Genomic DNA, 27190 nt, shown 5'->3' with positions numbered 1-27190 from the left:
CTATACATTGAGTAGTATTTATAAATTCTTTACATCCAGAATCTACAAGGAAGCAGATTACAAAGTTAGGTCATACATGGACATAGTTAAGTCCACCCAGGAATTCAATGGTTACCAGTGACTCGTGATGCTGGCATTGCTACCTCACTAGAACTCCACATGAAGACGTTCACATTCAGCTCCAGGCACTACTGTTCTCTTTCAATCTGCCATAGAACAAATTGAATGTTTCCAAACTTGGTTGATCTCATTCGCCCATGTAATAGAAAATTTCTTAGGCAGGCAGCTGGCCAAATTGAAGCAGCTCACATTCACTAATCTCCCTTGTACCGGGGGCAGTTCCGCATGGCAGGACATGTTGGATGGGATTGCTAAGTTCATAAATTTTCCCCAGCAGTTTCACTGCCATAAAATATGATTTCCAAATGCTGTTACAAAATGTCAGATGCTAAAGATGATGAGACAAGGCAGAGATGTATGTATTGTAGCTCAAAGAGATTTAGCTGGGCAGCCTACTGAACAGATTAAGAGCTGACAAATTGTCTGCAAATAGCCTCCCAGTACTGAAAGCAAAGTTTGAGACTAAATGAGAAATCTAGTAATTGAGACTTATTATTTAATGATTTTTTTACATCAAGATGTTCTAGGGAAGAGAGTATCATTTTGCATTAGATGGATTTAAAAAAAAAAAACCTCTTTTTTAAGTAAAGCTTATGTGTTTCTGATCCACTCCAAATCCATTATTATATCAATTTATGATCCTTTTGAATTATTACAAAATATCTTCACATTCTACCCTAAATATACAGATTTATTCAGACGTGCAGTGATGGTCATGTACTCTGAAGAATGCTGCTATTGGTAACTTAAGGCAGAGGTAGAAATAATTACTGGGCTATTTGGCCCAGTGAGCGTGTGGCAAGTGCAGAGATCTGAGATGAAGTGGTATTACATTGTTTTGATGACTTGTGAGCATCAAAGCTCACAGTGCAAAGCAATGACTTGCTGATCATGTGACCTATTAGTTTGCTAAAGGTAACTTCTCCACTGAAAAATTTCATTTTAATATAAAATACAATATCTTAACTCAGTCTTATAAGGCAATATGTAAAACACCTTTTCTCCTTATATTAATAATGTAGCTCCTGAGATTAGATACGTTATTGCCTCCTTAAGGCTTTAAAGAACCAGCATGAAGGTCTGGACTGAAACCAAGGGAGACTGCTATTGTTTTATCTGATTTTCCAGAGACACCTTCTTTTTCTTTATGAGAAATAGTGTTTCCCAGCATGCCTGGCCCTTCCATTTCATTTTCCTTCTGTCCTGTTTCAGTGGAGAAGAGAATATGTTTTGGTTAAAATGACCATTTAGAGCAGTGGTTCTCAACCTGTGACCCCTCACGAGGTGGAATGACCCTTTTACAGGAGTTGCTTAAGACCATTTGAAAAAAAAACACACACAGATTTTTATAATATCAAAAGGTCACAGCATTAGGAAGGTTGAGAAGCACCAAGTTAGAGGATGCCATCTTTGGCACTCACAGAAACTAAATAGGATCATTGTGGGAGAAATCGCCTCCATGTATCCTTCTCATCCCCTCTCCCCTGATATTTTTAAACATTCAACTTTTCCCCCTTCCCTCTCAATTTCTCTGTTTGATGACAATGTGAGAAACTTTCAGATTGCCGTTTGATTACCCACGAAGTTATATATTGACTATGACCTTCAGCTGCCCTTCCTTGTTCCACCCAGGTGAAATAGCAGGCAAATATCTTTGTCACAGATAAGATGAACAATGCCTCCTTTTACACTGAATGTCATAAATTACCAAGTTTTTTTTTTTTTTCAAAAGTCATTTCAATCAAGGTGGCTTGGTTTCTTCTGTCATAAATGTTCCTTCTAACATGACTAAGCTTTGACTCATCTCTCCAGGTAAGATGTTTATAAGAACATTTTTTTAGGTGTAGAAATGACTAAATGACTTGGACCATTTTAAGGAGTGAGAAACAGAATACTGTTTAGTGTTACATTGACTTTGGAAGGTTTAGCCTAGAAGTTTGGCATCTCTCAAATAGTGCTATCATTGTGAATGTTTCTTCTGTCCTTCCTCTTTTCTTCCTCCCTTCATTTCCCCTCTTCACTTTGTATATATAAGAAGGAATTCATCATGAATATACTGGTTAGTATATATAATAGATAATTTGTTATACATCTAATAAACTAACTTACTCATTTGCATTTTTTGAAAAATGCCCTTTTAAAATAATATTATTTCTCCTCCAGGATACAATCAGATACACTCACTTCATATTTAAGCTTCATTATTCTTCTTTGACATTAAATTTTCCTTGACCTTGTCTTCATATCAAAATGGAAAAATCATAACAAAGGAGCTGTAGTTTTTGTTGCCAGCATTTATGTTGCTAAGGGAGACTTTTTATTTTCTGTTTCACTTTACCTGATGTATGTAGGGATAAGAATCTTCAAGAGACTTTTCCTCTTTAATTGTTTTTGTTTTTAAGCATACACACTAAGAAGTTCAGCTTGTTATGTCTGCTGTCATAGTATGAGGCAATAGTTACTTGGTGTTAACCCTCATTCAACAGGGAAGAATATCACCATGAAAGCTTTCAATAGATGTGTCCTGAAACCTGGGTAGCCCATGATGCTCCTGAATCTTTATTCAAGGGGCTTGAGAATATTCAGGACCTCTCACAGAAAGTACAGTTTGGTTTTAAATAAGAGCCTTGTCAAAATAGATTTTCTAAATTCCATTTTGGTTTTGATCCTAAAACTATTAAACGAAAGAACCCCAAAAACTGAAGACAACTGTATCAAGTGGATGCTATTCACAGGCGAGAGCATTAGAGAACTTGACCAGTTGGTGGAAGAATGTTTCCCCACAGGAGTCTCTATGACAGAAGGTCCCCTTGAACTTGGTGTCTGCAGAATGTTCTGATCATATGCCTTCAGAATATTTATGACTTCTTGTTCAAGATGGGATCTGATCTCCCTCTCTGCACAGTTCCTATCCAAAGCTTTACTGGAAAAATTTTCAGATGCCCATTAAAAGTGTACATAGGAACAGAGGAACAGAGAGTTTGCTGTGAGGTTGTGTCTCCTAGTCATGGCAGAAGATACGCCCTTCAAGTCTCACCAACATAAGACGGAAAAAGGCATTTTAAAAGCCATATATGTTTTTCAGGGACTTGTAACCAACCTCAGAGGGGACTTGTGGAGACAGACATGATTCCTTGGACTCACTGCTTAGTCAGTATAAACTAATGTGTGAGCCCCTGGACACTGAGAGCTTCTGACTCAATAAACTAGGTGGGTGGCATATGCATGCATATACTTGTACAGCACACACACTCACACACAACACATACACACAATTAGGTAGTTGTGTGCGTTAACTTCCTCTCTCTATTGTATTCTTTTTTTTCCATTTTTATTAGGTATTTAGCTCATTTACATTTCCAATGCTATACCAAAAGTCCCCCATACCCACCCCCCCAATCCCCTACCCACCCACTCCCACTTTTTGACCCTGGCGTTCCCCTGTACTGGGGCATATAAAGTTTGCGTGTCCAATGGGCCTCTCTTTGCAGTGATGGCCGACTAGGCCATCTTTTGATACATATGCAGCTAGAGTCAAGAGCTCCGGGGTACTGGTTAGTTCATAATGTTGTTCCACCTATAGGGTTGCAGATCCCTTTAGCTCCTTGGGAACTTTCTCTAGCTCCTCCATTGGGAGCCCTGTGATCCATCTATTAGCTGACTGTGAGCATCCGCTTCTGTGTTTGCTAGGCCCCGGCATAGTCTCACAAGAGACAGCTACATCTGGGTCCTTTCGATAAAATCTTGCTAGTGTATGCAATGGTGTCAGCGTTTGGATGCTGATTATGGGGTGGATCCCTGGATATGGCAGTCTCTACATGGTCCATCCTTTCATCTCAGCTCCAAACTTTGTCTCTGTAACTCCTTCCATGGGTGTTTTGTTCCCACTTCTAAGGAGGGGCATAGTGTCCACACTTCAGTCTTCATTTTTCTTGAGATTCATGTGTTTAGCAAATTGTATCTTATATCTTGGGTATTCTAGGTTTTGGGCTAATATCCACTTATCAGTGAGTACATATTGTGTGGGTTCCTTTGTGAATGTGTTACCTCACTCAGGATGATGCCCTCCAGGTCCATCCATTTGGCTAGGAATTTCATAAATGCATTCTTTTTAATAGCTGAGTAGTACTCCATTGTGTAGATGTACCACATTTTCTGTATCCATTCCTCTGTTGAGGGGCATCTGGGTTCCTTCCAGCTTCTGGCTATTATAAATAAGGCTGCTATGAACATAGTGGAGCATGTGTCCTTCTTACCAGTTGGGGCATCTTCTGGATATATGCCCAGGAGAGGTATTGCTGGATCCTCCGGTAGTGCTATGTCCAATTTTCTGAGGAACCGCCAGACTGATTTCCAGAGTGGTTGTACAAGCCTGCAATCCCACCAACAATGGAGGAGTGTTCCTCTTTCTGCACATCCACGCCAGCATCTGCTGTCACCTGAATTTTTGATCTTAGCCATTCTGACTGGTGTGAGGTGGAATCTCAGGGTTGTTTTGATTTGCATTTCCCTGATGATTAAGGATGTTGAACATTTTTTCAGGTGCTTCTCTGCCATTCGGTATTCCTCAGGTGAGAATTCTTTGTTCAGTTCTGAGCCCCATTTTTAATGGGGTTATTTGATTTTCTGAAGTCCACCTTCTTGAGTTCTTTATATATGTTGAATATTAGTCCCCTGTCTGATTTAGGATAGGTAAAGATCCTTTCCCAATCTGTTGGTGGTCTTTTTGTCTTATTGACTGTGTCTTTTGCCTTGCAGAAACTTGGGAGTTTCATTAGGTCCCATTTGTCAATTCTCGATCTTACAGCACAAGCCATTGCTGTTCTGTTCAGGAATTTTTCCCCTGTGCCCATATCTTCAAGGCTTTTCCCCACTTTCTCCTCTATAAGTTTCAGTGTCTCTGGTTTTATGTGAAGATCCTTGATCCACTTAGATTTGACCTTAGTACAAGGAGATAAGTATGGATCGATTCAAATTTTTCTACATGATAACAACCAGTTGTGCCAGCACCATTTGTTGAAAATGCTGTCTTTCTTCCACTGGATGGTTTTAGCTCCCTGGTCAAAGATCAAGTGACCATAGGTGTGTGGGTTCATTTCTGGGTCTTTAATTCTATTCCATTGGTCTACTTGTCTGTCTCTATACCAGTACCATGCAGTTTTTATCACAATTGCTCTGTAGTAAAGCTTTTGTTCAGGCATGATGATTCCACTAGAGGTTCTTTTATCCTTGAGAAGAGTTTTTGCTATCCTAGGTTTTTTGTTATTCCAGATAAATTTGCAGATTGCCCTTTCTAATTCGTTGAAGAATTGAGTTGGAATTTTGATGGGGATTGCATTGAATCTGTAGATTGCTTTTAGCAAGATAGCCATTTTTACAATGTTGATCCTGCCAATCCATGAGCATTGGAGATCTTTCCATCTTCTGAGATCTTCTTTAATTTCTTTCTTCAGAGACTTGAAGTTTTTATCATACAGATCTTTCACTTCCTTACTTAGAGTCAAGCCGAGATATTTTATATTATTTGTGACTATTGAGAAGGGTGTTGTTTCCCTAATTTCTTTCTCAGCCTGTTTATTCTTTGTATAGAGAAAGGCCATTGACTTGTTTGAGTTTATTTTATATCCAGCTACTTCACCGAAGCTGTTTATCAGGTTTAGGAGTTCTCTGGTGGAATTTTTAGGGTCACTTATATATACTATCATATCATCTGCAAAAAGTGATATTTTGACTTCCTCTTTTCCAATTTGTATCCCCTCGATCTCCTTTTGTTGTCGAATTGCTTTGGCTAATACTTCAAGTACTGTGTTGAAAAGGTAGGGAGAAAGTGGGCAGCCTTGTCTAGTCCCTGATTTTAGTGGGATTGCTTCCAGCTTCTCTCCATTTACTTTGATGTTGGCTACTGGTTTGCTGTAGATTGCTTTTATCATGTTTAGGTATGGGCCTTGAATTCCTGATCTTTCCAAAACTTTTATCATGAATGGGTGTTGAATCTTGTCAAATGCTTTTTCTGCATCTAACGAGATGATCATGTGGTTTTTGTCTTTGAGTTTGTTTATATAATGGATTACATTGATGGATTTTCGTATATTAAACCATCCCTGCATCCCTGGAATAAAACCTACTTGGTCAGGATGGATGATTGCTTTAATGTGTTCTTTGATTCGGTTAGCGAGAATTTTATTGAGGATTTTTGCATCGATATTCATAAGAGAAATTGGTCTGAAGTTCTCTATCTTTGTTGGATCTTTCTGTGGTTTAGGTATCAGAGTAATAGTGGCTTCATAAAATGAGTTGGGTAGAGTACCTTCTACTTCTATTTTGTGAAATAGTTCGTGCAGAACTGGAATTAGATCTTCTTTGAAGGTCTGATAGAACTCTGCACTAAACCCGTCTGGTCCTGGGCTTTTTTTGGCTGGGAGACTATTCATAACTGCTTCTATGACTTTAGGGGATATGGGACTGTTTAGATGGTCAACTTGATCCTGATTCAACTTTGGTACCTGGTATCTGTCCAGAAATTTGTCCATTTCGTCCAGGTTTTCCAATTTTGTTGAGTATAGCCTTTTGTAGAAGGATCTGATGGTGTTTTGGATTTCTTCAGGATCTGTTGTTATGTCTCCCTTTTCATTTCTGATTTTGTTAATTAGGATTTTGTCCCTTTGCTCTTTAGTGAGTCTAGCTAAGGGTTTATCTATCTTGTTGATTTTTTCAAAGAACCAACTCCTCCTTTGGTTAATTCTTTGAATAGTTCTTCTTGTTTCCACTTGGTTGATTTCACCCCTGAGTTTGATTATTTCCTGCCGTCTACTCCTCTTGGGTGAATTTGCTTCCTTTTTTTCTAGGGCTTTTAGATGTGTTGTCAAGCTGCTAATATGTGCTCTCTCCAGTTTCTTCTTGGAGGCACTCAGAGCTATGAGTTTCCCTCTTAGAAATGCTTTCATTGTGTCCCATAGGTTTGGGTACGTTGTGGCTTCATTTTCATTAAACTCTAAAAAGTCTTTAATGTCTTTCTTTATTCCTTCCTTGACCAAGGTATCATTGAGAAGAGTGTTGTTCAGTTTCCACGTGAATGTTGGCTTTCCATTATTTATGTTGTTATTGAAGATCAGTCTTAGGCCATGGTGGTCTGATAGGATACATGGGACAATTTCAATATTTTTGTATCTGTTGAGGCCTGTTTTGTGACCAATTATATGGTCAATTTTGGAGAAGGTCCAGTGAGGTGCTGAGAAGAAGGTATATCCTTTTGTTTTAGGATAAAATGTTCTGTAGATATCTGTCAGGTCCATTTGTTTCATAACTTCTGTTAGTTTCACTGTGTCCCTGTTTAGTTTCTGTTTCCACGATCTGTCCATTGATGAAAGTGGTGTGTTGAAGTCTCCCACTATTATTGTGTGAGGTGCAATGTGTGCTTTGAGCTTTACTAAAGTGTCTTTAATGAATGTGGCTGCCCTTGCATTTGGAGCGTAGATATTCAGAATTGAGAGTTCCTCTTGGAGGATTTTACCTTTGATGAGTATGAAGTGTCCCTCCTTGTCTTTTTTGATAACTTTGGGTTGGAAGTCAATTTTATCCGATATTAGAATGGCTACTCCATTCTAATGGCTTGTTTCTTCAGACCATTTGCTTGGAAAATTGTTTTCCAGCCTTTCACTCTGAGGTAGTGTCTGTCTTTTTCCCTGAGATGGGTTTCCTGTAAGCAGCAGAATGTTGGGTCCTGTTTGTGTAGCCAGTCTGTTAGTCTATGTCTTTTTATTGGGGAATTGAGTCCATTGATATTAAGAGACATTAAGGAAAAGTAATTGTTGCTTCCTTTTATTTTTGTTGTTAGAGTTGGCATTCTGTTCTTGTGGCTGTCTTCTTTTTGGTTTGTTGAGGGATTACTTTCTTGCTTGTTCTAGGGCGTGATTTCCGTCCTAGTATTGCTTCTTTTTTGCTATTATCCTTTGAAGGGCTGGATTCGTGGAAAGATATTGTGTGAATTTGTTTTTGTCGTGGAATACTTTGGTTTCTCCATCTATGGTAATTGAGAGTTTGGCCGGGTATAGTAGCCTGGGCTGGCATTTGTGTTCTCTTAGTGTCTGTATAACATCTGTCCAGGCTCTTCTGGCTTTCATAGTCTCTGGTGAAAAGTCTGGTGTAATTCTGATAGGCCTTCCTTTATATGTTACTTGACCTTTCTCCCTTACTGCTTTTAATATTCTATCTTTATTTAGTGCATTTGTTGTTCTGATTATTATGTGTCGGGAGGAATTTCTTTTCTTGTCCAGTCTATTTGGAGTTCTGTAGGCTTCTTGTATGATCATGGGCATCTCTTTCTTTATGTTTGGGAAGTTTTCTTCTATTATTTTGTTGAAGATATTAGCTGGCCCTTTAAGTTGAAACTCTTCATTCTCATCAATTCCTATTATCCGTAGGTTTGGTCTTCTCATTGCGTCCAGGATTTCCTGGATGTTTTGAGTTAGGATCCTTTTGCATTTTGTATTTTCTTTGACTATTGTGTTTGATGTTCTCTATGGAATCTTCTGCACCTGAGATTCTCTCTTCCATTTCTTGTATTCTGTTGCTGATGCTCGCATCTATGGTTCCAGATCTCTTTCCTAGGGTTTCTATCTCCAGCGTTGCGTCGCTTTGGGTTTTCTTTATTGTGTCTACTTCCCTTTTTAGTTCTAGTATGGTTTTGTTCATTTCCATCACCTGTTTGGATGTGTTTTCTTGTTTTTCTTTAAGGACTTCTACCTGTTTGGTTGTGTTTTCCTGCTTTTCTTTAAGGGCCTGTAAATCTTTAGCAGTGCTCTCCTGTAATTCTTTAAGTGACTTATGAAAGTCCTTCTTGATATCCTCTATCATCATCATGAGAAATGTTTTTAAATCTGAGTCTAGATTTTTGGTTGTGTTGGGGTGCCCAGGACAAGGTGGGATGGGAGTGCTGCGTTCTGATGATGGTGAGTGGTCTTGATTTCTGTTAGTAGGATTCTTATGTTTGCCTTTCGCCATCTGGTAATCTCTGAAGCTAGCTGTTATAGTTGTCTCTGTTAAGAGCGTGTTCTTCAGGTGACTCTGTTAGCCTCTATAAGCATACCTGGGAGGGTAGCACTCTCCTTAGTTTCAGTGGGCAGAGTATTCTCTGCAGGCAAGCTCTCTTCTTGCAGGGAAGGTACCCAGATATCTGGTGTTCGAACCCGACTCCTGGCAGAAGTTGTGTTCCACTCACGAGAGGTCTTAGGATCCCGTGGGGAATCCTGTGTGGGCCCTTGTGGCTGTCGGGTGACTCCGCTGGCAAGGTACCCTGGTGCTCAAGTGGAGCGGAAGGGAATTGTGCCCCAGGTCAGGCCCGGGTAGTCTGCTTCCCTATTTACCAAAGTCTCAGGTTCTGTCCGATTGGATTGGGGCAGGCGCTTTTTTCCGCTCACCAGAGGTCTTAGGATCCCGTGGGGAATCCTGTGTGGGCCCTTGCGGGTGTCAGGCAACTCCGCTGGCAAGGAAGCCCGGGGCTCGAGTGGAGCGGAAGGGGCTTGTGCCCCAGGTCAGGCCCAGGTAGTCTGCTTCCCTATGTACCGCAGTCTCAGGTTCCGTGCGATTGGATTGGGGCAGGCGCTGTGTTCCACTCATCAGAGGTCTTAGGATCCTTTGGGGAATCCTGTGTGGGCCCTTGCAGATGTTGGGCGAGACTCCGCTGGCAAGGTACCCCTGGGCTCGGTTCTGCGCGATTGGATTGGGGCAGGCGCTGTGTTCCACTCACCAGAGGTCTTAGGATCCTTTGAGGAATCCTGTGTGGGCCCTTGCGGGTGTCAGGCCTCTCTATTGTATTCTAGTGGTCTGAAACGATCTGTTTTGATACTTCAAATACTCCTTTTTCTACTTGGATTGCTTTCCCTTTTCAAGGACTTTTATGCTTCCTAGTGAATTTAGGACTTTTTTCTAGGTATGTGAAAATAATCTGGAAGTCACCTTTAACGTGTAGATAACTTTTGTTATTACCACTTTGCCAATATTAACATTGTCAGGGCCTGCATCTGGGAAGGCTGTTTGCCATCTACTGTCTTCAATTTCTTTTTCTAGTGTTTAATGCTTTCATTCTAGAGGTCTTTTACCTCCTTGGTTAGGGTTATTCTTGGGTATTTTTTCTTTTTATTAGACTTCTTATATTTGTTTCCCTTCTCCAAGTCCTTCTAGATTCTCCCTCCCAACCTACCCAACCTCTCTCTCTCTCTCAAAATAACCCCAAACCAAAACCAAACAAAACAAATATCAAACAAGTATACAAACCAAAAACAATAATATAGCAAATACCCAAACTAAAATAATGAAACTACCAAAATCACCACCACCACCACCACCACCACCACCACCAAAACCTAACAAAATAATGTGATTATCGAATCAATTTCTCCATGCTTGATGCAACAAACAAGCAGTGTCTTCAGCATAAGTTTCTTGTCATCAGGTTGCAGTGGGTAACCACTAACATTGACAATAGTCAGCGATATTTGCCAGAATTTATGGGGTCCCTTTAGAAAATGAATGAACAAAATGTAACACATTTCTCCTACTGGAGGTTTGACTTATTGACATAGAGTTTCTAGTTGGGGTATTGTGCCCCCATTGTTATTAGTTCAATGCCCTTAGGTATTCTTTTGGTTTTGAAGCTCCTGTGAGTAGTATTTCCCCTTCCCTGACCTCATTTCTTTATTGATAAATCTTCTGTTGGTGTATAAAATTATATGTTGATGTTGCATCCTGCCAAGTATATTTATTAAGGCTTGATAGTTTCTGCTGGAGTTTTAAAGAAGTTTTAAGGACTGGCTCATGTCCTTTGGAAGTAGCATTCCTTTCCCATTTTTCTTCCTTTTCTATTTTTACCTTTTATGTTGTTCTTTTGTCTTATTGCTCCAGCTTAGAATTTAAGACTCTTAAACAAGAGAAGAGCCGCAACCTTGTCTTGTTCTATATTTTAGGGAAAATGCTCTTCGTTCTTTTTACCTTTTAGTGTATAGTAGCTATAGATTTTGCTGCATGTAGCCATTAAGTTCAAGTATGTTCTTTCTAATCCCAGCTTTGTAGTTAACCATGAAGAGATACCGACTTTCATCAAAGGGCTTTTCTGCATCTACTGAGATGGACCTGTGTTTTTAATCCTTAATTCTATATACTGTATTTCTCCCATAGGTTTGTATGTGTCGAACCAACCCTACATAACTGGATTAATGCTAACTTGGTCAAGGTGTAAAACCTTCTTAATGTGGTCTTGATTTTGTTTTGTGAGAATTTTATTGAGATTTCTTTGGTGTTTCTGTTATCAGAGGAATTGGCCTATGTCTTCCCCCTTACACCCAAAGGAAGAATTATTCTCCTTCTAAAGGTGCAATATTGGCACTTCTTTCTTTGCAGTAGCTGAAAGTTGTCTCTATATTAATTTTTTACTCTTTCATTAATTTCTGCTTGGATCAAAGATGTTTTATTCATTCTTTTTTTTTTTCTTTTTTGGTTTTTTCGAGACAGGGTTTCTCTGTATAGCCCTGGCTGTCCTGGAACTCACTTTGTAGACCAGGCTGGCCTGGAACTCAGAAATCTGCCTGCCTCTGCCTCCCAAGTACTGGGATTAAAGGCGTGTGCCACCACAACTGCCTTATTCATTCTTAATGTATTTATCTAGTTTCTGTAATTTTACTTGACATGGCTTTTAACTTTATTAATCTATAAGCTTATAAAATATATGGACTTATTTCAACTTATTTGTGTTTGGTAAGACTTGATTTTTGGCCTAGAATTGCACATTAATACTCTGATCTATCATGTTTTCTAAATGAATTTTGTTATCCAATGTCCTAGATATTTGAAGCTAGAATGTTTGTCTCCCAAATATTCCCTCTGTCATGAGCTCTCAAAAGTGTACTTTGAAACAAAGAAACAACTAAATGTTTTGGATGAAATAGTGCCTTAACATTTATCACTCTGAGCATTAAATTGGAGTTCATCTTCAGCATCCTTGAATAGTTGGAAGAACAAATTTGGAAATACAATTGCTGGACCAGAGCCAGTGGTTCCACCAAGTATGGCAGTGTTGTGGTTTGTGAAGTTGGCATTGCTGTCTCCCTCACTGCTCTTTTGTTCTTGTGAGTCCTTGTGTAGTGACTTTTCCATTGCTGGGAGAAAGCATCATGACAAAAGGCAACTTAAGGAAGAGTTTATTTTTTCTTATGGTTCCTAGGTGATAAGAGTCCCTTATAGTGGGGAGGGATGTCAGCAATAGGAAGCTTAGAGATCATATCATCCACAGCAATCATGAAGCAGAAAGACAGAGTTAATTAAAAGTACAATGAAAACAAAGCCTTAAAACTGTCCCATCACATGTCATTTTCCTCTAGCAAAGCCACACCTCCTCAGCTTCCCCAAACAACATCACCAACTAGGAACCAAATGTTTTAGTACCTACCTTTGTACAGGTGACCAGCATCTTCCTGGCTCCTCCCTGCCCTGCACTATTAAACACCATGGCTCTACGCTGTTTCTGTGCTTAGGCTTTCTCACATTTTATGTTTAAGATATGCAATACTTATCCTTTTGTGACTGACTTATTTCACCTGAAGTAATACTTTTTAGAGTCACCCATGTTGCTGTGAAAGGCAAAATTTCCATTGATAAGGCTGCATAATAATTCATGGCTTGAATTTCACATTTTCAAATCTGTTCCTCATTGACAGGCCCTTAAGCTGCTTCCTTATCTTGGTTGTTGTGATCAATGTTGTCATAATGAAACGTAATGGATATGGTCAACAGGTTCTGGACTCTTTGAAGGAATACAATTTTAATATATTTACTATTGTAATTTCCCTTAAAATCATTATTGTGTTGGAAGGAGATTTACTTCTTTTTGAGAAGTCACTGAGTTCATCTCCTTTCCATTTTGGGGAGACAAAGAAGCCTTTTAAAAAAGCTACCCTCTAACTTTTCAATCTAAATTTCTGTAAATATGTCCATATGAACAGTATAAGCGTGTGAAATAAAACACAAGTAGAGAAATGTGAAAGACATGGTATCTTAACACTCTTCGGCGGATGTGCTTAGGAACTATTTTCTCCATCTGTTCTGTTGAGTTTCTGCTTCAACCATCTTCATACTATTCCATTTCCAGACACTATACACTTGAAATACTGTGATCTGAAGTCTATCTTCAAAATTAGGTTGCAATTATTTTTAAAAAATGTATAGAAGATTTGAAATAGCTGAACATATGCTAAATTTTTTCTTGATTCATAAATTCCTTTTTTTGGTTCACATCAGTTTTTAAAATAGATGTGTTAGTTTAAATATGTCTTTTTTTTTAAATTGAGGTTTGTGAACCAGAAGGTATGGCTCACATTCACAGCTATGAAGCCTAGTTTACTAGACTGATCTTCAATATATGTAGCCAGCCAGAATCTCCTTCATAGTATTGTGGGTTTTGTGATGGTATATGTAAAACAGTGAATTCATTTTGGATAAAGGATTCATTCTTTCAGAATATACTATAACTCTTCTTGACTTTAACTGAATGCTGCCTTAAATTAAAAGAGAAGATAAACCCTATGGTTTTTATTTTGAACAATTGCTAATGTAGTTTACTGTTTCAACAAGAAGCTCGCAGATGCCTAAGGGACGGAGCTGAGATTTGGGTCACACAGTTGGCCTGTGCTCTGTAGATAACACTGCACATGAACAGAGAGTGTCCATACAGAGACAGTGAATTTTCCCTATCACTTCCAAACCACAGGAAAGGAGGTAACATTTAAAATGCTAGGAACAGAACAAAAGAGAGTGAGATCTGTAGTTTTTAATGAGAAGAGCCCAAAGTGCCTTGAAATGCCACTTTATTGCAATGGAAGTAGCTTTTGAAGTTAAGAGTTTAATGGTTGAGGAGAAGGTAACCTTTTGCTAGAGTGGACAGCACCCAAGACACGACTGTGACATTCATTTTCTGATGTCTCTGTCAATTAGGCAGAGCCAAATCAATTTACTTACCACGTATTTGTCTGCTATTTCTCCCTCTAATGAACAGAATATTATTGCTTCGTGCTCCTGTATCTTCTTGAAGTTTTTCAGTGTACCATATCAACACCAATGAAAATAAATTGCTCCTTTTAAATAATCAAACTTAAATAAGGCTCAAAATTTGGGGATTTTTTTTAAAAAGTAATTTTATATTGGAGAGGGCAATTATGGAGAGAGAAAGTAGTCTAAAACATTTAACCAGAAATATCTACACTGACTATATTAATAATGAGAACAGGTATGTTTTTTCCTTTAAAAATTAGAACTTGAAGATTCACATGCTGACTGCTGAGGTGGAAGAGAATGACAATCCCTTCAGATCATTTAGAAAAGTGACTTTCACAGTGACGTGCTGAGCACAAGATAATTCACTACGGTGACACAGGAGGTGGCTGAGATATGAGAAATTATTAATGTGCTTTAATAATAAAGAGAGTTTGAAACCATGTCCTGGGGACAAAATATGTTCTACCAGTATCTTTATGAATAACCTTATGGGAAGTCGGCTGCTCCCATTTACCTGCATCTTGTAGAGGCTGCTCTCACATGATCATGGTGAGGTCAAGTCCTTGTGGGATAGATAAATGTGTGGACTCTACAACGTCCATGGACAGTTCCTTTACAAAATACATGCAGCTTCCACCTAAAGTAGGAAGGTTTGTGCTTTGCTCATTCTCCCTTGTAGTTGATTTCTAAATGGTTGAAAGTCAAGGCTATTCAAAGTGAAGCTTCTGGCGGGTATCACCCTGAGTGAGGTAACCCAATCACAAAAGAAGTCAGTAGATACGCACTCACTGATATGTGGATATTAGCCCAGAAACATAGAACACAAGAAGAGGGAAGACCAATGGGTGGATACTTCATTTCTCCTTAGAATAGGGAACAAAATACCCACGAAAGGAGATACAGAGACAAAGTTTGGAGCTAAGACGAAAGGATGGACTTTCCAGAGACTACCCCACCCGGGGATCCATCCCATAATCAGCTACCAAAACCATGACAAAGTGAAGCTTCAAAGTCAGGACTGTCCAGTGGGGTGAGTGTTTTCCCTTAATCTTGTTGCATTCAATTATAGCTCATAGCAGCTACTCCAGAGTTTATCATCTTAACTTTTTCACTAAAATAATCCTGATAAAATAAATGCCTTTCTTTAAGGTAAACCAAAACTCTAAAATAATCTGGACAAAACAATAAACGTGACATAAGCATAAATAACAAGAAATTCTATGTCCAAGAAGGCTAATCAATCATAAGTATAAATTCAAAATATTGACTTGACAAGATGACAAGTTTCTAATTACATAAATAATTTGAAATATAGATGTGTCTTGTACTGGCTGGTTTTGTGTGTCAACTTGACACAGGCTGGAGTTATTATAGAGAAAGGAGCTTCAGTCGGGGAAGTGCCTCCATGAGATCCAGCTGTAAGGCATTTTCTCTATTAATGATCAAGGGGGAGGGCTCTTTGTGGGTGGTACTATCTCTGGGCTGATAGTCTTGGGTTCTATAAGAAAGCAAGCTGAGCAAGCCAGGGGAAGCAAGCCAATAAGTAACATCCCTCCATGGCCTCTGCATCAGCTCCTGCTTCCTGCCCTGCTTGAGTTCCAGCCCTGACTTCCTTTGGTTATGAACAGTAACATGGAGGTGTAAGTTGAATAAACCCTTTCCTCCCCAAATTGCTTCTTGGTCATGATGTTTGCACAGGAATAGAAACCCTGACTAAGACAAATTGGTACCAGCAGAGTGGGGTATTCCTGTGACAACCTGACCATGTTTTGGGGAGGACTGTGGAAGGACTTTGAAACTTTGGGCTAGAAGATCCATTTGGTGTTAAGAGCTCTGTGGGATGTTGTGTAGGAGCTTGGAAAATAATGTTGAGAACAGTGCAGAAGATGGAGGCCTGGCTTGTGAAATTTCAGAGGGAAGATTAAAGATGCTTATCAGGGCCATTGCTATTTTGATTGTGAAGATTCTGTGGTTTGGGTTAGCTGGAGCTGAAGAATCAGCTGTGATTAACAAAATACCAGAACTACTAAAGTGAAAACTTTGCATTACTGGGACTATTGATACTGGTTAGCCAGAGCTAAGAAATTAGCGGTGATTAAGAAGAGACTAGCATCATTGAGGTGAAATCTTCTGGGAAGTGTTTTCTGAGAGCACAGAGTCTGTGTTACAGAGATAGCCAAGGTTGTACCTTGTGCTGTGGCTGGACTTGGTAATATGTAAGAATCACCAAGGTTGTACTGGTTTTGAAGGCATGAAGGGGTCATGAAGAGCAGCTGAGGCTTGGCACTGTGAGAGGCTACAGAATGCCATTGGTGAAGATGCAGCCTCAGTTGCAATTGATGGCCCAGGACTGAAGGGGTCATGTAAAGGAGTTGAGGCTTGGCACCATGAAGAGAGCCTATGAGAAGCTATTGGTGGAAGGCAGCAGTGTTTTGTAGATGTTAGTACCATCTATGCCAAAAACAGCAGCAGTGGAGTACGTGTATCTGGAGCCTAGAAGACAAGGTGTGTACTACAAAGGGCAGAGCTGGAGAAGTGACCCAAGCCCTTGGAGGAATCGAGAAGATCCTGAGTGGATCCCAGACATTACACAGTTGGAGTTTTATTTTGCTTTTGATTGTGACTGTGCCCTGATATTTTTCCCTCTTGAAGGAAGAAAGTATTTTAGTGGATCCCACAGTTAAGAGACTTTGAATTTTTAAAAGACTTTGAATTTTAAAAGATATTGGATATTTTAAAGGGGATCTTTTAATATGTAAAGACTGTGGGACTTTTAAAGTTATTTAGATCTTGGGGATGAATAAGAATGTAAAGGTTGAAGCTTAATAGTGTTGTGTTTGTGTGTCAACTTGACAAGGGGTCAATTGTACTGGCTGGTTTTGTGTATCAATTAGACACAGACTGGAGTTATCACAGAGATAGGAGCTTTAGTTGGGGACGTGGCTCCATGAGATCCAGCTGTGGTCATGATGTTTGTGCAGGAATAGAAACCCTGGCTAAGAAATGTATCTACACCTTTTGTGAATACACCTATCCCTAAGTGTATAATTGTGTCTTGCTTTGTAACTAATGATACACCATCACAATAAGATATCTACAGAGTAGGAAACTCAGGGCCTGAAGGACCTATGAAATTGTCAGTATTGTTTGAAGACAACAAACTCAAGACATACATTTAAAGAAATTGTTGAGGTAAATAATAAAATTCTCTTTACAGAAAATGATATAAAATATTAATAGTCTAATATACTAGGTGATAAATATATTCTTGTTACAATAAATATAATATAGAAATGTGAAATGATAAGTGGAAATTTTCCTTTGTAATCAACCATTTAATGCCTATTAATCCGTGTTAGAGATGTGGGGGAAATGAGTAATGAAGAATTCAATAAACTGAGTTTTATTATGTGTCTATACCAGAACATACACTTTAAAATATTTCAACTTAGCACATTTATGTTCTAAGTACGAACCATACAAAAAGTGACATTCTTGAGCCTTATGGGAAAACTAGAGAAAAGCATTGGCTAAAGTCAATAACCTTATGGGAAAATGTGGAGTGCATTGAGTATATTTAAAAGACCTTGTTAGATTGTTGCAGTTACAATAGAAACCACTGAAGGGCGGTGATGAGACAAAAGAATCAGGACCAGGGAGGAAGGGGTAAGGGGCTCCCTGCTCCAGTGTGGGGTCTTGAGCTCAGATCTCTCGCACTCATATGTAAGAATAGGGGCAAAAGGGTACAGAGGAGACAGGTGGCTCTCAGGGACTTTTGGCTCAGCCAGTCTAACCAATAGGGTGTGCTCCAGGCTCAGCAAGAAACCCTGTCTCCAAATTAATAATAATAATAATAATAATAATAATAATAATAATAACATCAATAATAATAATAATAATAAAGACACAAGACAGAGGTGCAACTGAGGAAGACAAATGAAAGTCCACCTCTGCTTTCATGTGCACCTGTGCAGGCAGGTGCCTCTGCACGTAAACCTTCAGAATAGGCAATATTCCTTTAAGACAATATTTTCTCCAAATGCTAAAGGATAAAACTAAAAAAGAAAATATAACTAGAGTCTCTAAATGCTAAATTTAATATCCATATGCGAAAGTTTGGGGATTACATGAAAATAGATTAATGGTGAGGCATTTTAAATTATTTTCCAGCTTATGACAGAGTAAATGGCAAACAGAAACACTGCTGCTTTGAGTTAACTCTAATAGATATTTGAACTCTGTAATCTCACAACCAAACCCAAGCAATAAATAACACTATTCCTTTGGTATTCCTTTAATATCATAGAATGTATCTCTTAGGACAAGCAGAACCTTCCACTAATTGTCAAAGTAGAAACAAGACACTCAAGTTTGCCAGCCCACAAAATCTTATGAATTGACAAACTGAGAATTCCCAAAAGTTCCCTGACATATGTTTATGAAATATTTGCTTTGCAAGGAAACCCAAAATGAAGTTTCTTTTTTTCTTCTTTAGTCCTACTTTTATTTATTTCTAAAACATAAGTAAAAATACTATATATGTAAGTATACAATTTGATGTTTTGATATTCTTCTAAATTACAAAATGGTCTCAAGTAGCATGTCTACCCACATCTCCCCACATAGAACTGTTCATACTTGTTGTTATTGCTATTTTGGGAAGTGCACTTTGGATCTATCCTCTCAGCACTTTCAAATATACAGTGCTGGATTGTCAGTTATAGCAATGTTGCCTACATTAGGCCTCCAGAGCTCACTTAATCTGCTTAAGTGAGTTTGTCTACCTTCTGGCCAACACCTTCTGTGTATAGAACTGCTGACTCAAGTCATCCTACATTGCAGTGGCACACTAGAACTTCCTGTTCCTCTCCAGTTGTATAGCAGTGCCCATCAATCAACATTTTCTCATCTCCCATCCTTCCTCCTCCCCATCACACCTTAGTTACCGATCTACCCTCTGTTTCTATAAAGGCAGCTTTTCCAGATTGCTCATTGTATTAGTAAGGTTACTCAGTACCTGTTAGTGTCTGGACGGCAGGATCTGTTCTTCTGAAAGGACGGCAGATGTCTCATGCTCAGTATGGACCACATTTTCTTCATCCATTCTGCTGAGGAGTCTATATCTAAAAAAGGTCATTGCATAAGCCATCATCAAAATACTTTCATTATGTTTTTTTTTTTATTCAGGACATTTATATTTGAATTGTTTGTTGTAGATGATATGAGGGTCAAATGTCATTCTTCTACATGTGGCTATCCAGTGTCCTCCTTTATGCCTTGAATCTTTATCAAAGGTCATGATGGATTTAACTTTGGGCTCTCTACTCCAATTCATTGGCCTCTGCATCTCTCTTTCCACAGTTACCATAGTATTTTGATTGTTGAAGCTTTGTGATTTATTTTGATACCAGGAAACAGGTTTTCTGGCATTCTAAAAGTGGTGTTAGGGGACTGCATCTGGGTTCATAGGATTGATGGAAGATTTTAATATTGTCATTTTAGATTGTGTTTTGATATTTTAGACACTGGTTGTGTTACTTTATAATGATGACAAAACAATGTTTTAAAATAATAAATTAGAATGCATCAAAACAATTTAATGCCTAACTAAGAGATATATTGCTCTCTTAGGACTTAAAATTGTTATTTATTAGACTATTCTAGAAGTTATTAAAAGAATATTTCAGAAAATTTTTATAACTATCTATATGGTTAATGAATAAAAGAAAGAGAATAAAATATAATTGAGCATTTACCTTGGAGAATTCAGAATAACCACAACAAAAATTAATATTTAGAAAACATTATTTAGGAGGAAAAACATTATCTGCTACATATAAAAACCAAGAGAGTGGAGTTAAGATTGATATTAGACTAGACATTGATATAAAGGAGAAAACTGTAGAAGTCAGAAACATGAAATGTGCTCTTTGAAAATTATATAAAACAGCAAGTTGTTTGCTAAAAGGTTAGTAAAATGGGAGAAAATATAAATAAAAAGTAGACATGGAAATAGCTGAAAACACAGAAGCCACTAGATGTACAACACTCTCCTCATCTTACACAGAGGCAAATCCAAGGAGACATACAATTTATAACCGACATGGGAAACTTACAGGTATTAGTTCCTAGTCTAGGCCACCAAACCTGTAACCAAAAGAAACACAGTGAAAGTGGTAAAAGATAGTTTCTAGAGCACAATGGATCAGCGGGAGGCAATGCAGACAGCTGTGGGCTACATCTATCTAAGGGTATTCACTAAAGCGTTGGATGACACTAAAGGTGACAAGACAGTGAAACCCTATCATCATTACCCAAGAGTTAGTTCACAAAAAGGAAAGAGTCCAAATTTAGTTACAGGCAGCCATGCAAGCATCTCAGCTTCACCTACAAAGAACTCAGCAGTGCATTAAAGCAAACTGTATTTCGACAGGTAGGATTCATTCTAGACATTCAAGGAGGAAGTAGACCCTAGCTCTGTAGACTTTTAAGAGTCACTTTTATCAAACAAAAGTCTATTAGGTGATTCAGCCAATAAAAATATATATATATATATACATACACACACACACACACACACACACATATATGTGTGTGTGTGTGTGTGTATACATATATGACTCTGTTGATGTTCTTTTATGGTCAAGCCCATGGTGGGGAAAATGAAGAAATATAACAACATACTTTTAGAGCTATAACAACATCTTGATGAGGTAAAACTGATAAAAACTAGTGTAGAAACTAAATCCCGAGCTGGCTTCTTAGAGATCCTTGATTTTCTTTCTACCTTAGAGCTCTCAACAGGCTGAGGCTTTAGATGTGCCTGATGATAACCTTCCAGAGATAAAAGAACAGCAGCTAAAAAAGGGATACAGTACCAGTTAAGTATCTATCTCCAAGACCTTGTCTCTTAGTGGCTTGCATTCTCCCTTCCTTCAGGTTAGAGTAAAATGGGTTTCAGATTGAAGGAGAGCTGGCACAGCCTGAAGCCTCATGGCTCACATTGATAGCCCATTCTTTTTTTTTTTTTTCCTACTGTATCTCAGAATACAGTCCCCTGGCTTTTCTTATCTGCTGGTAATTTTTCTTTCAACCTCTAGCCTGGTGATTTGGAAAATTTTCAGTGAGCAATCTGATCAGCCTAAAGAAGCAAACTCTGAAATGACTGAGACTTCCACATTCTGGACAGTGAACTCCAAGGACAGTATATGGGCTTAGTATCTGTACGAAGCCCTGTGTCAGACTCAAACAACATAAACAGACAATAGATATCCAGATAATTGGAGAAACCCTCCAGTGCAAAACAACACAGCAAAATAAGCAAAACCACTAAGCCAGGAATTAAAGAGAAATGCAGAGGAGTGGTTATCTATGGAAAGAGAAAAGTCAACACTAATATTTCTCCATGCTAAGGAAGAAAAGACCTTAGGAAATTCAGAACAAAGTGGTGTTTAATGAACGGAGCAAACTCTTGGTAATAAGTGAAGAATAATACAAGTGATACAGAATCAGTCAGAGTGCAGGGTGGGGGAATCAAAAAGTCCCAGTTTGCTTTGGTACCACAAGTCTCAGAGCCGGAAAAAGTGTCTCAAGTGTTAAGTATTGTCATCTGCCAAGCATTTTTCACTACTCACACCTGTATTTGCAAGTACTAAAGTCAGCTTGGCCAGTACTCAGCTTCTTCGTGTGTCCACCGTGATGAGAGCACACTCTTTCTTCTTGCTCAGCTGTCTATACAAGCGGAGGATATCACATGATGTCATAGAAGTGTGCAAACTGACATACTCCTTAGGCTAGAGAAGGGCCATGGTGAGATTCCTCTCAAACTGCACAAAGCTTGATCCTGTTTGATTCTCAAGTGTGACGGCTACATACATAGCTTCTCATGGATCTCAAGACTTGACTCATGACATTCAGAGAACTGGTACTCTACCTCCTAAGAAATCCAACAGTCTTTAAACAAGAGACTCCTAGGCCACCCGTTCCTGAGCTTCCTCAACTATCACCAGGAACATTGCCTTGTTCTTGCACAGGGAGTTTTGCTCCTCAATTTTCTACTAATTGCTTTTGACACTAAATAAGTCAATTAGTTGTTCACTATGTGATTGAGAAAATAGATAAAATTTGAATATGTTCCTATATAAATATGTTTCATTTAAGTTGCTTACTAGCAGGGGTAGTATTGACAAGTATTAACTAAAGAAACTAAACAAAAATGTGTTAACTAGGGAAAAGGGAGGTAAATTCATTACTGTGTTAGGTGAGTTGACATTTTAGGTAGTGTTCCTGGATGTTCTAAGAGAATCAACTGAAAACCCATAGAATTAATAACTAGCAATGTTCCTCTTATAGTCCACATTTTTCATTTATTGGTTTAAAGGCCTATCAGAGACTTTAAAAATATTGCTTAAAATGAAGGACATGAATGTAAAACATTTATTTACTGTTACAAGCTGAGTTTATCTGTTTGCCAAATACCATTGTGATCCACAGGTATTATTTTATACTAAGTTTGTTACAAGTATGAAAGAATAGCTTTCCATTATTTACAAAGCACACAAGTAATAAAACACACCATTGAAGTTATAAGAAATATCATTTTCCTTTGAAATTCAATATTAATGCATTAAGTATCTACCATAGCCTCTTTTTTCTGGATTCTATAATTAGAAAGTTAAGAAAGTAGGTTGCTCTTCATACAGTAAATGTCCTAGTGGGCTCTGTTGTAGGATAATCAATTTATCTACTGACAAGATTTCAGAAGTATAAAATATTTCTATATAACTGTAAATATTAGCCCTTGGTTTTTATAACTATACTTCATATGTGTATGTCAGCTCCTTCTAACCTTTGTGGATTCCTTGCTTCATTCACATAACTTATGCTCTTGTTTACCTGACTGTTCCTTCCATCTCTTGCACTCACCCTTTTATGTGTTGGCAATCCATCCTAGATATGGCCTCTACTACAGCAAACTTGCCTGTTTGCTGAACTGTGAGTTTCCATTCGAGACAACACTGCCTGGAAGTGAAAATAGTCTTTATTCCTTTTAGACTCATCTATAACTGATCCTTTATTTCAGTTCAGTTGGCTAAGTTAATACACCCTGAGTTTCTTTGCCTCTGCTCATAAATTAACTCCTTCCCATTGCTCTGGCAAAATTCTAGACCAACTCGGCTGTATTCCTGAGTTAATGCCTTCCACTGCTGACTCCTTTTTGCTGACTGCTTGCCTGGGCCCAACTAACCCCCTCCAGATAGGTTTTGCAATTCTCTATGCATTTCTTCTCTCAGTACTTTCATGAATAACAAACAGAATCTCCAGGAGATATGTTGCAAGCCTCTGTTTTGCTTGCAGAAAAGGCTGAAGGTGGGGTCAAAAGATTATTCAAAAGGACAACATAGTCACTATGAAAACAAGTACCTTGTGAGGGATGCCTTCTAAGGAGTACTCTTTTTTACTTTTTACAGGTAAGTTGTGGTGTGCCTGATTTTCATACACTAACATTTCCTGTGCCTTTCTTCTTCCTAGGATATGGCCATCCCTCACAAGCCTGTCTCTCTCCATCCTTTATATCAGTCTAAACTCTACCCTCCTGCTAAGTCCCTGCTACATCCACAGACCCTCTCTCATGCTGACTGTCTTACCCCAGGATCCTTCAGTCATTTGTCTTCCTTCTCAGTGAGGGATGAACAGGAGAAATCCCCCACTCTTCTTAGTCAGGACACATACAATAAGGTGAGAGTGTTTTGCTAAAATGAGAATTGCTCTTTGCTATGAAACTTTAGGGTGCTTAACTTCTAAAACTTATGCATGATAACATCTAGATAAAAGCTCTAAATGCTTATATATTCAATATTTAAATATGTTAAATACATTCAATACTTGGGTTGAGTTATAGTACATTAGGTAGGTGACAATGGACTTTTAGACATGATAGACATTGATAGACATGCATTTTTCTTAAGTCCATTCCTTCTCTCGTTTCCTCATTATTTTATGGTCTTAGCCCAGGGTGGAGATACCAAGGAAATGTCTAGAACTTAATAGGGTGGCACTATTAATTTTTGTTCTAGTCTTATTTTACTATCTTTGGAAGCTTAATTAATTACAGTCAATTGTTGAGAGGACATAGATCCAGAATTTAAACAAGGAATATTTAGAATTATTCCAAGTATCTGAAAAATAACATTAATATTTTATTATATAATGTCTATTTGTCTAATAGTTTATAGTAAGTGTATATATTTTATATACTATATATGTAATTCCATAAACTTATGTGTTTTATATACTATATATTCTATATACAATTATATGTGTATATGTTGTATATAGTATATATATTATGTATATTATATAATATAGGCTATATTGTATACACACACATGTTCGTTTGTAAAACACGAAGTGTTTAGCACCTGGGCTATAAATATATATTAATATGTTATGTGCATTATAATATATTTGTGGTTGCCATTGGAGTACATTCATGAGACCTTTTAGCAATGCACAGCACCACTGTGTGGCCTTTGAGTAAGTGTCCTTTTAAATGTTACATAGCAACCAGGTTATCTAATACAGACTCTCAGAGCCCCAAAATTCTCTAAACTAATAACTGACCTTCAATTAAATAAATAATTCAGATTAAAAAATCTTGTTTAAAAGAATTTATCAAAAATTGCTTCATGTCTACTAAAATGCATCACTGCCATTAAAAATAAAAGCAAAGGCATCTCCTAGGAGATGGCAGAACAAAACTCATTGGCCCTTGAGATTTTATTCATTAAAAAAAAATAATGTTGATAACCTACTGCAGATATAGTTATCTGAGAAGTGAGCATCGGTGTATAAAGAATTAGCTTTTTGTATTTTATATCGTTTGTGATGAATGGACAGTAAGTTATGAGTTAAATAATATTTATAGGATCAATTACCTACCAACAACATTTAGGATGATGTTAATATTGATTTTAGGTGAGTCCTGCTCTTGGTGTTCGATAAAAAGAAGTATATAGTAGGGAAGGAAGCATCTTAAAATGAGTTTATGTTATTTAAAATATATATGAAAATAATTTTATCTTGTAGGTAATTTGTGACAATTATGTAGCTACTATCTGACTTACAAATTGTACTGCATGATAGGTAATAGTTATATTTTATAGGTATTCGTTATATAAAGCCGGTCCTTCTTTGGGTATCTTTGTGGTACTAATTGCAACTGTTCAACAATATTAGATCTACCATCCCATTCCTAGTTTGGCTTTGCTTATCTAGGCTGAAAAATAATTCACAAAAGCCATAGGCATGCAGGTATTGTAGACTTGCCTGTAGGAGCTAGGTTGCATTGGAAGGGTCACTTGAGTCTATCAGATTGGTATCAGCAGAGTCAACACAACTGAGGTCCTATTTCAGGAGAAAATTAAAAAGATAAAAGTTGTATAAACTAAACAATCTTTATAAGTAGATTTTTTTTCTTTCAGAGTCTAAGATTCATTTATATCAAACAAAACCTCACTCATATCCAAAATGCTAATAAAAACCATCTTGTAATAAGATAGTATTTGTCAAATGAAGATTTAATTCATTAGTCACATATTCCTATCCCCCATTAAAATATATTAGTTACTAAATTTGATAGTAACATGTCATAACTGTGGCTAATATTTCACATTTACCAACATTTCTTATTTTCTTGAAAAAAAATCTCCTGGCTTGGAGTTGTAAAACATAATTGGTTGTCCAGATGAACTTTATTCTAATGTGCTAATGTGATTTCCAAGTTTGACCTTACAGCTTTACCTACACGTAAGACTTCTTACTCTTGCTTCTGAAGAACTCCCTGGAAACACATGCTGAATTTGACATGACTGGACTGTGGGGTCCAGCATTCTTTCATTTTGTTGCTGTTGTTGAAGTTGCAGTGCATTCTTCTAAATTCTCACCAGATGCTTTGTATCTTAAACTCTGACCCCAATCCATTTCCTCCCTACATTCTTATCAGAAGTCCATAATGAGGTCACAGCACATCATGTGATGAGATCTATAATGAGGTCATGCCACATCATGTGATACTCTGACCCCAATCCATTTCCTCCCTACCTTCTAATCAGAAGTCCATAATGAGGTCACACCACATCATGCTTTGATTTCATCTTGTTCTGAGCTGTTTTATCTGTCTGCCTTATTTGTTATTGTTCATATAGTAAAAGGAAAGCCATATATTTTAGTTCCTTCTATTATTTGTGAAACAACTATAGACTTGTGGGTAAAGGTGTATTCCTTCTACATCAGCTATTTGAATTCATTTCTTGACTCCACCCATTCTAGATGGTGGTATTTTGTGAGTAATCCATCCTCTGTGTGCTTGTTTCCTCATCTTTGAAAATGAGGATGATACCAGTAACCACCTTACCAGAGCCTATGGGAATCAGGTGGGCTAAGTATATTAATGTATAACAAAGAACCTGAACTATCACAAGAACCATGCGGAGGCAAGATACTATATGAGTGAGCCTTTGAACTATTTCCTCAGATCTCTATGTCTTCATTCATCTTTTCTCTACTGGGTATTTCCCCGTAGTACAAAGGAAGCTCAAACAAACAACACAACACAATAACAGTAACACTTCTCCATCCAGTTTCTTCATGATGCTGTAAATCTAGCAATTTCTTTTTTTCTTTTTTCTTTTTTTCTTTTTGTTTTGTTCTCATAATGGACAGTAGCCATTTTCTACATGCCCAGCTACGACTATCTCATCCTTAAAAGAATTCCGATTTTGTTCCTACCATTGAACTAAAATTGCTCTAATGAATATTGATTTATTATTAGCAGAATGTCCCCAGGCTTCAGTCTCCATTATTCCTCTGTAATGATTGCTTCTCCTCTTTGCTGAACATCTCTTGTGTACTTGTTGCTTTTTCTTTATTTTTCCTTGACTCTGGATTGAACCAATGGTTTTATGTATACTAGGAATTTTTCTACCACATTGCTACAGCCTAAGCCAAAATTTTACTTTGTTTTGAGAGA

At 37.8% G+C, this 27190-nt stretch overlaps 1 protein-coding gene across 69 annotated transcripts in view; it reads left to right on the top strand.

Moving 5' to 3' along the window:
- Mlip (muscular LMNA-interacting protein) overlaps positions 1-27190 on the top strand; it is a 250699-nt gene that overhangs the window by 190535 nt on the left and 32974 nt on the right. For 46 of the 69 annotated variants that reach the window (XM_017313568.2, XM_017313572.2, XM_017313574.2 and 43 more), the window contains one exon: positions 23692-23898. The exons of the other annotated variants lie outside the window; for them this stretch is intronic. In XM_017313568.2, coding sequence (XP_017169057.1) covers positions 23692-23898 — 207 coding nt within the window. The remainder of the gene's footprint in view (positions 1-23691; positions 23899-27190) is intronic. 69 annotated transcript variants of the gene reach the window in all.

This window comes from Mus musculus, chromosome 9 (assembly GCF_000001635.26).
Source record: "Mus musculus strain C57BL/6J chromosome 9, GRCm38.p6 C57BL/6J".
In the NCBI taxonomy this organism is placed as follows: Eukaryota; Metazoa; Chordata; class Mammalia; order Rodentia; family Muridae; genus Mus; species Mus musculus.
This window is presented reverse-complemented; position numbering and strand designations above follow the sequence as displayed.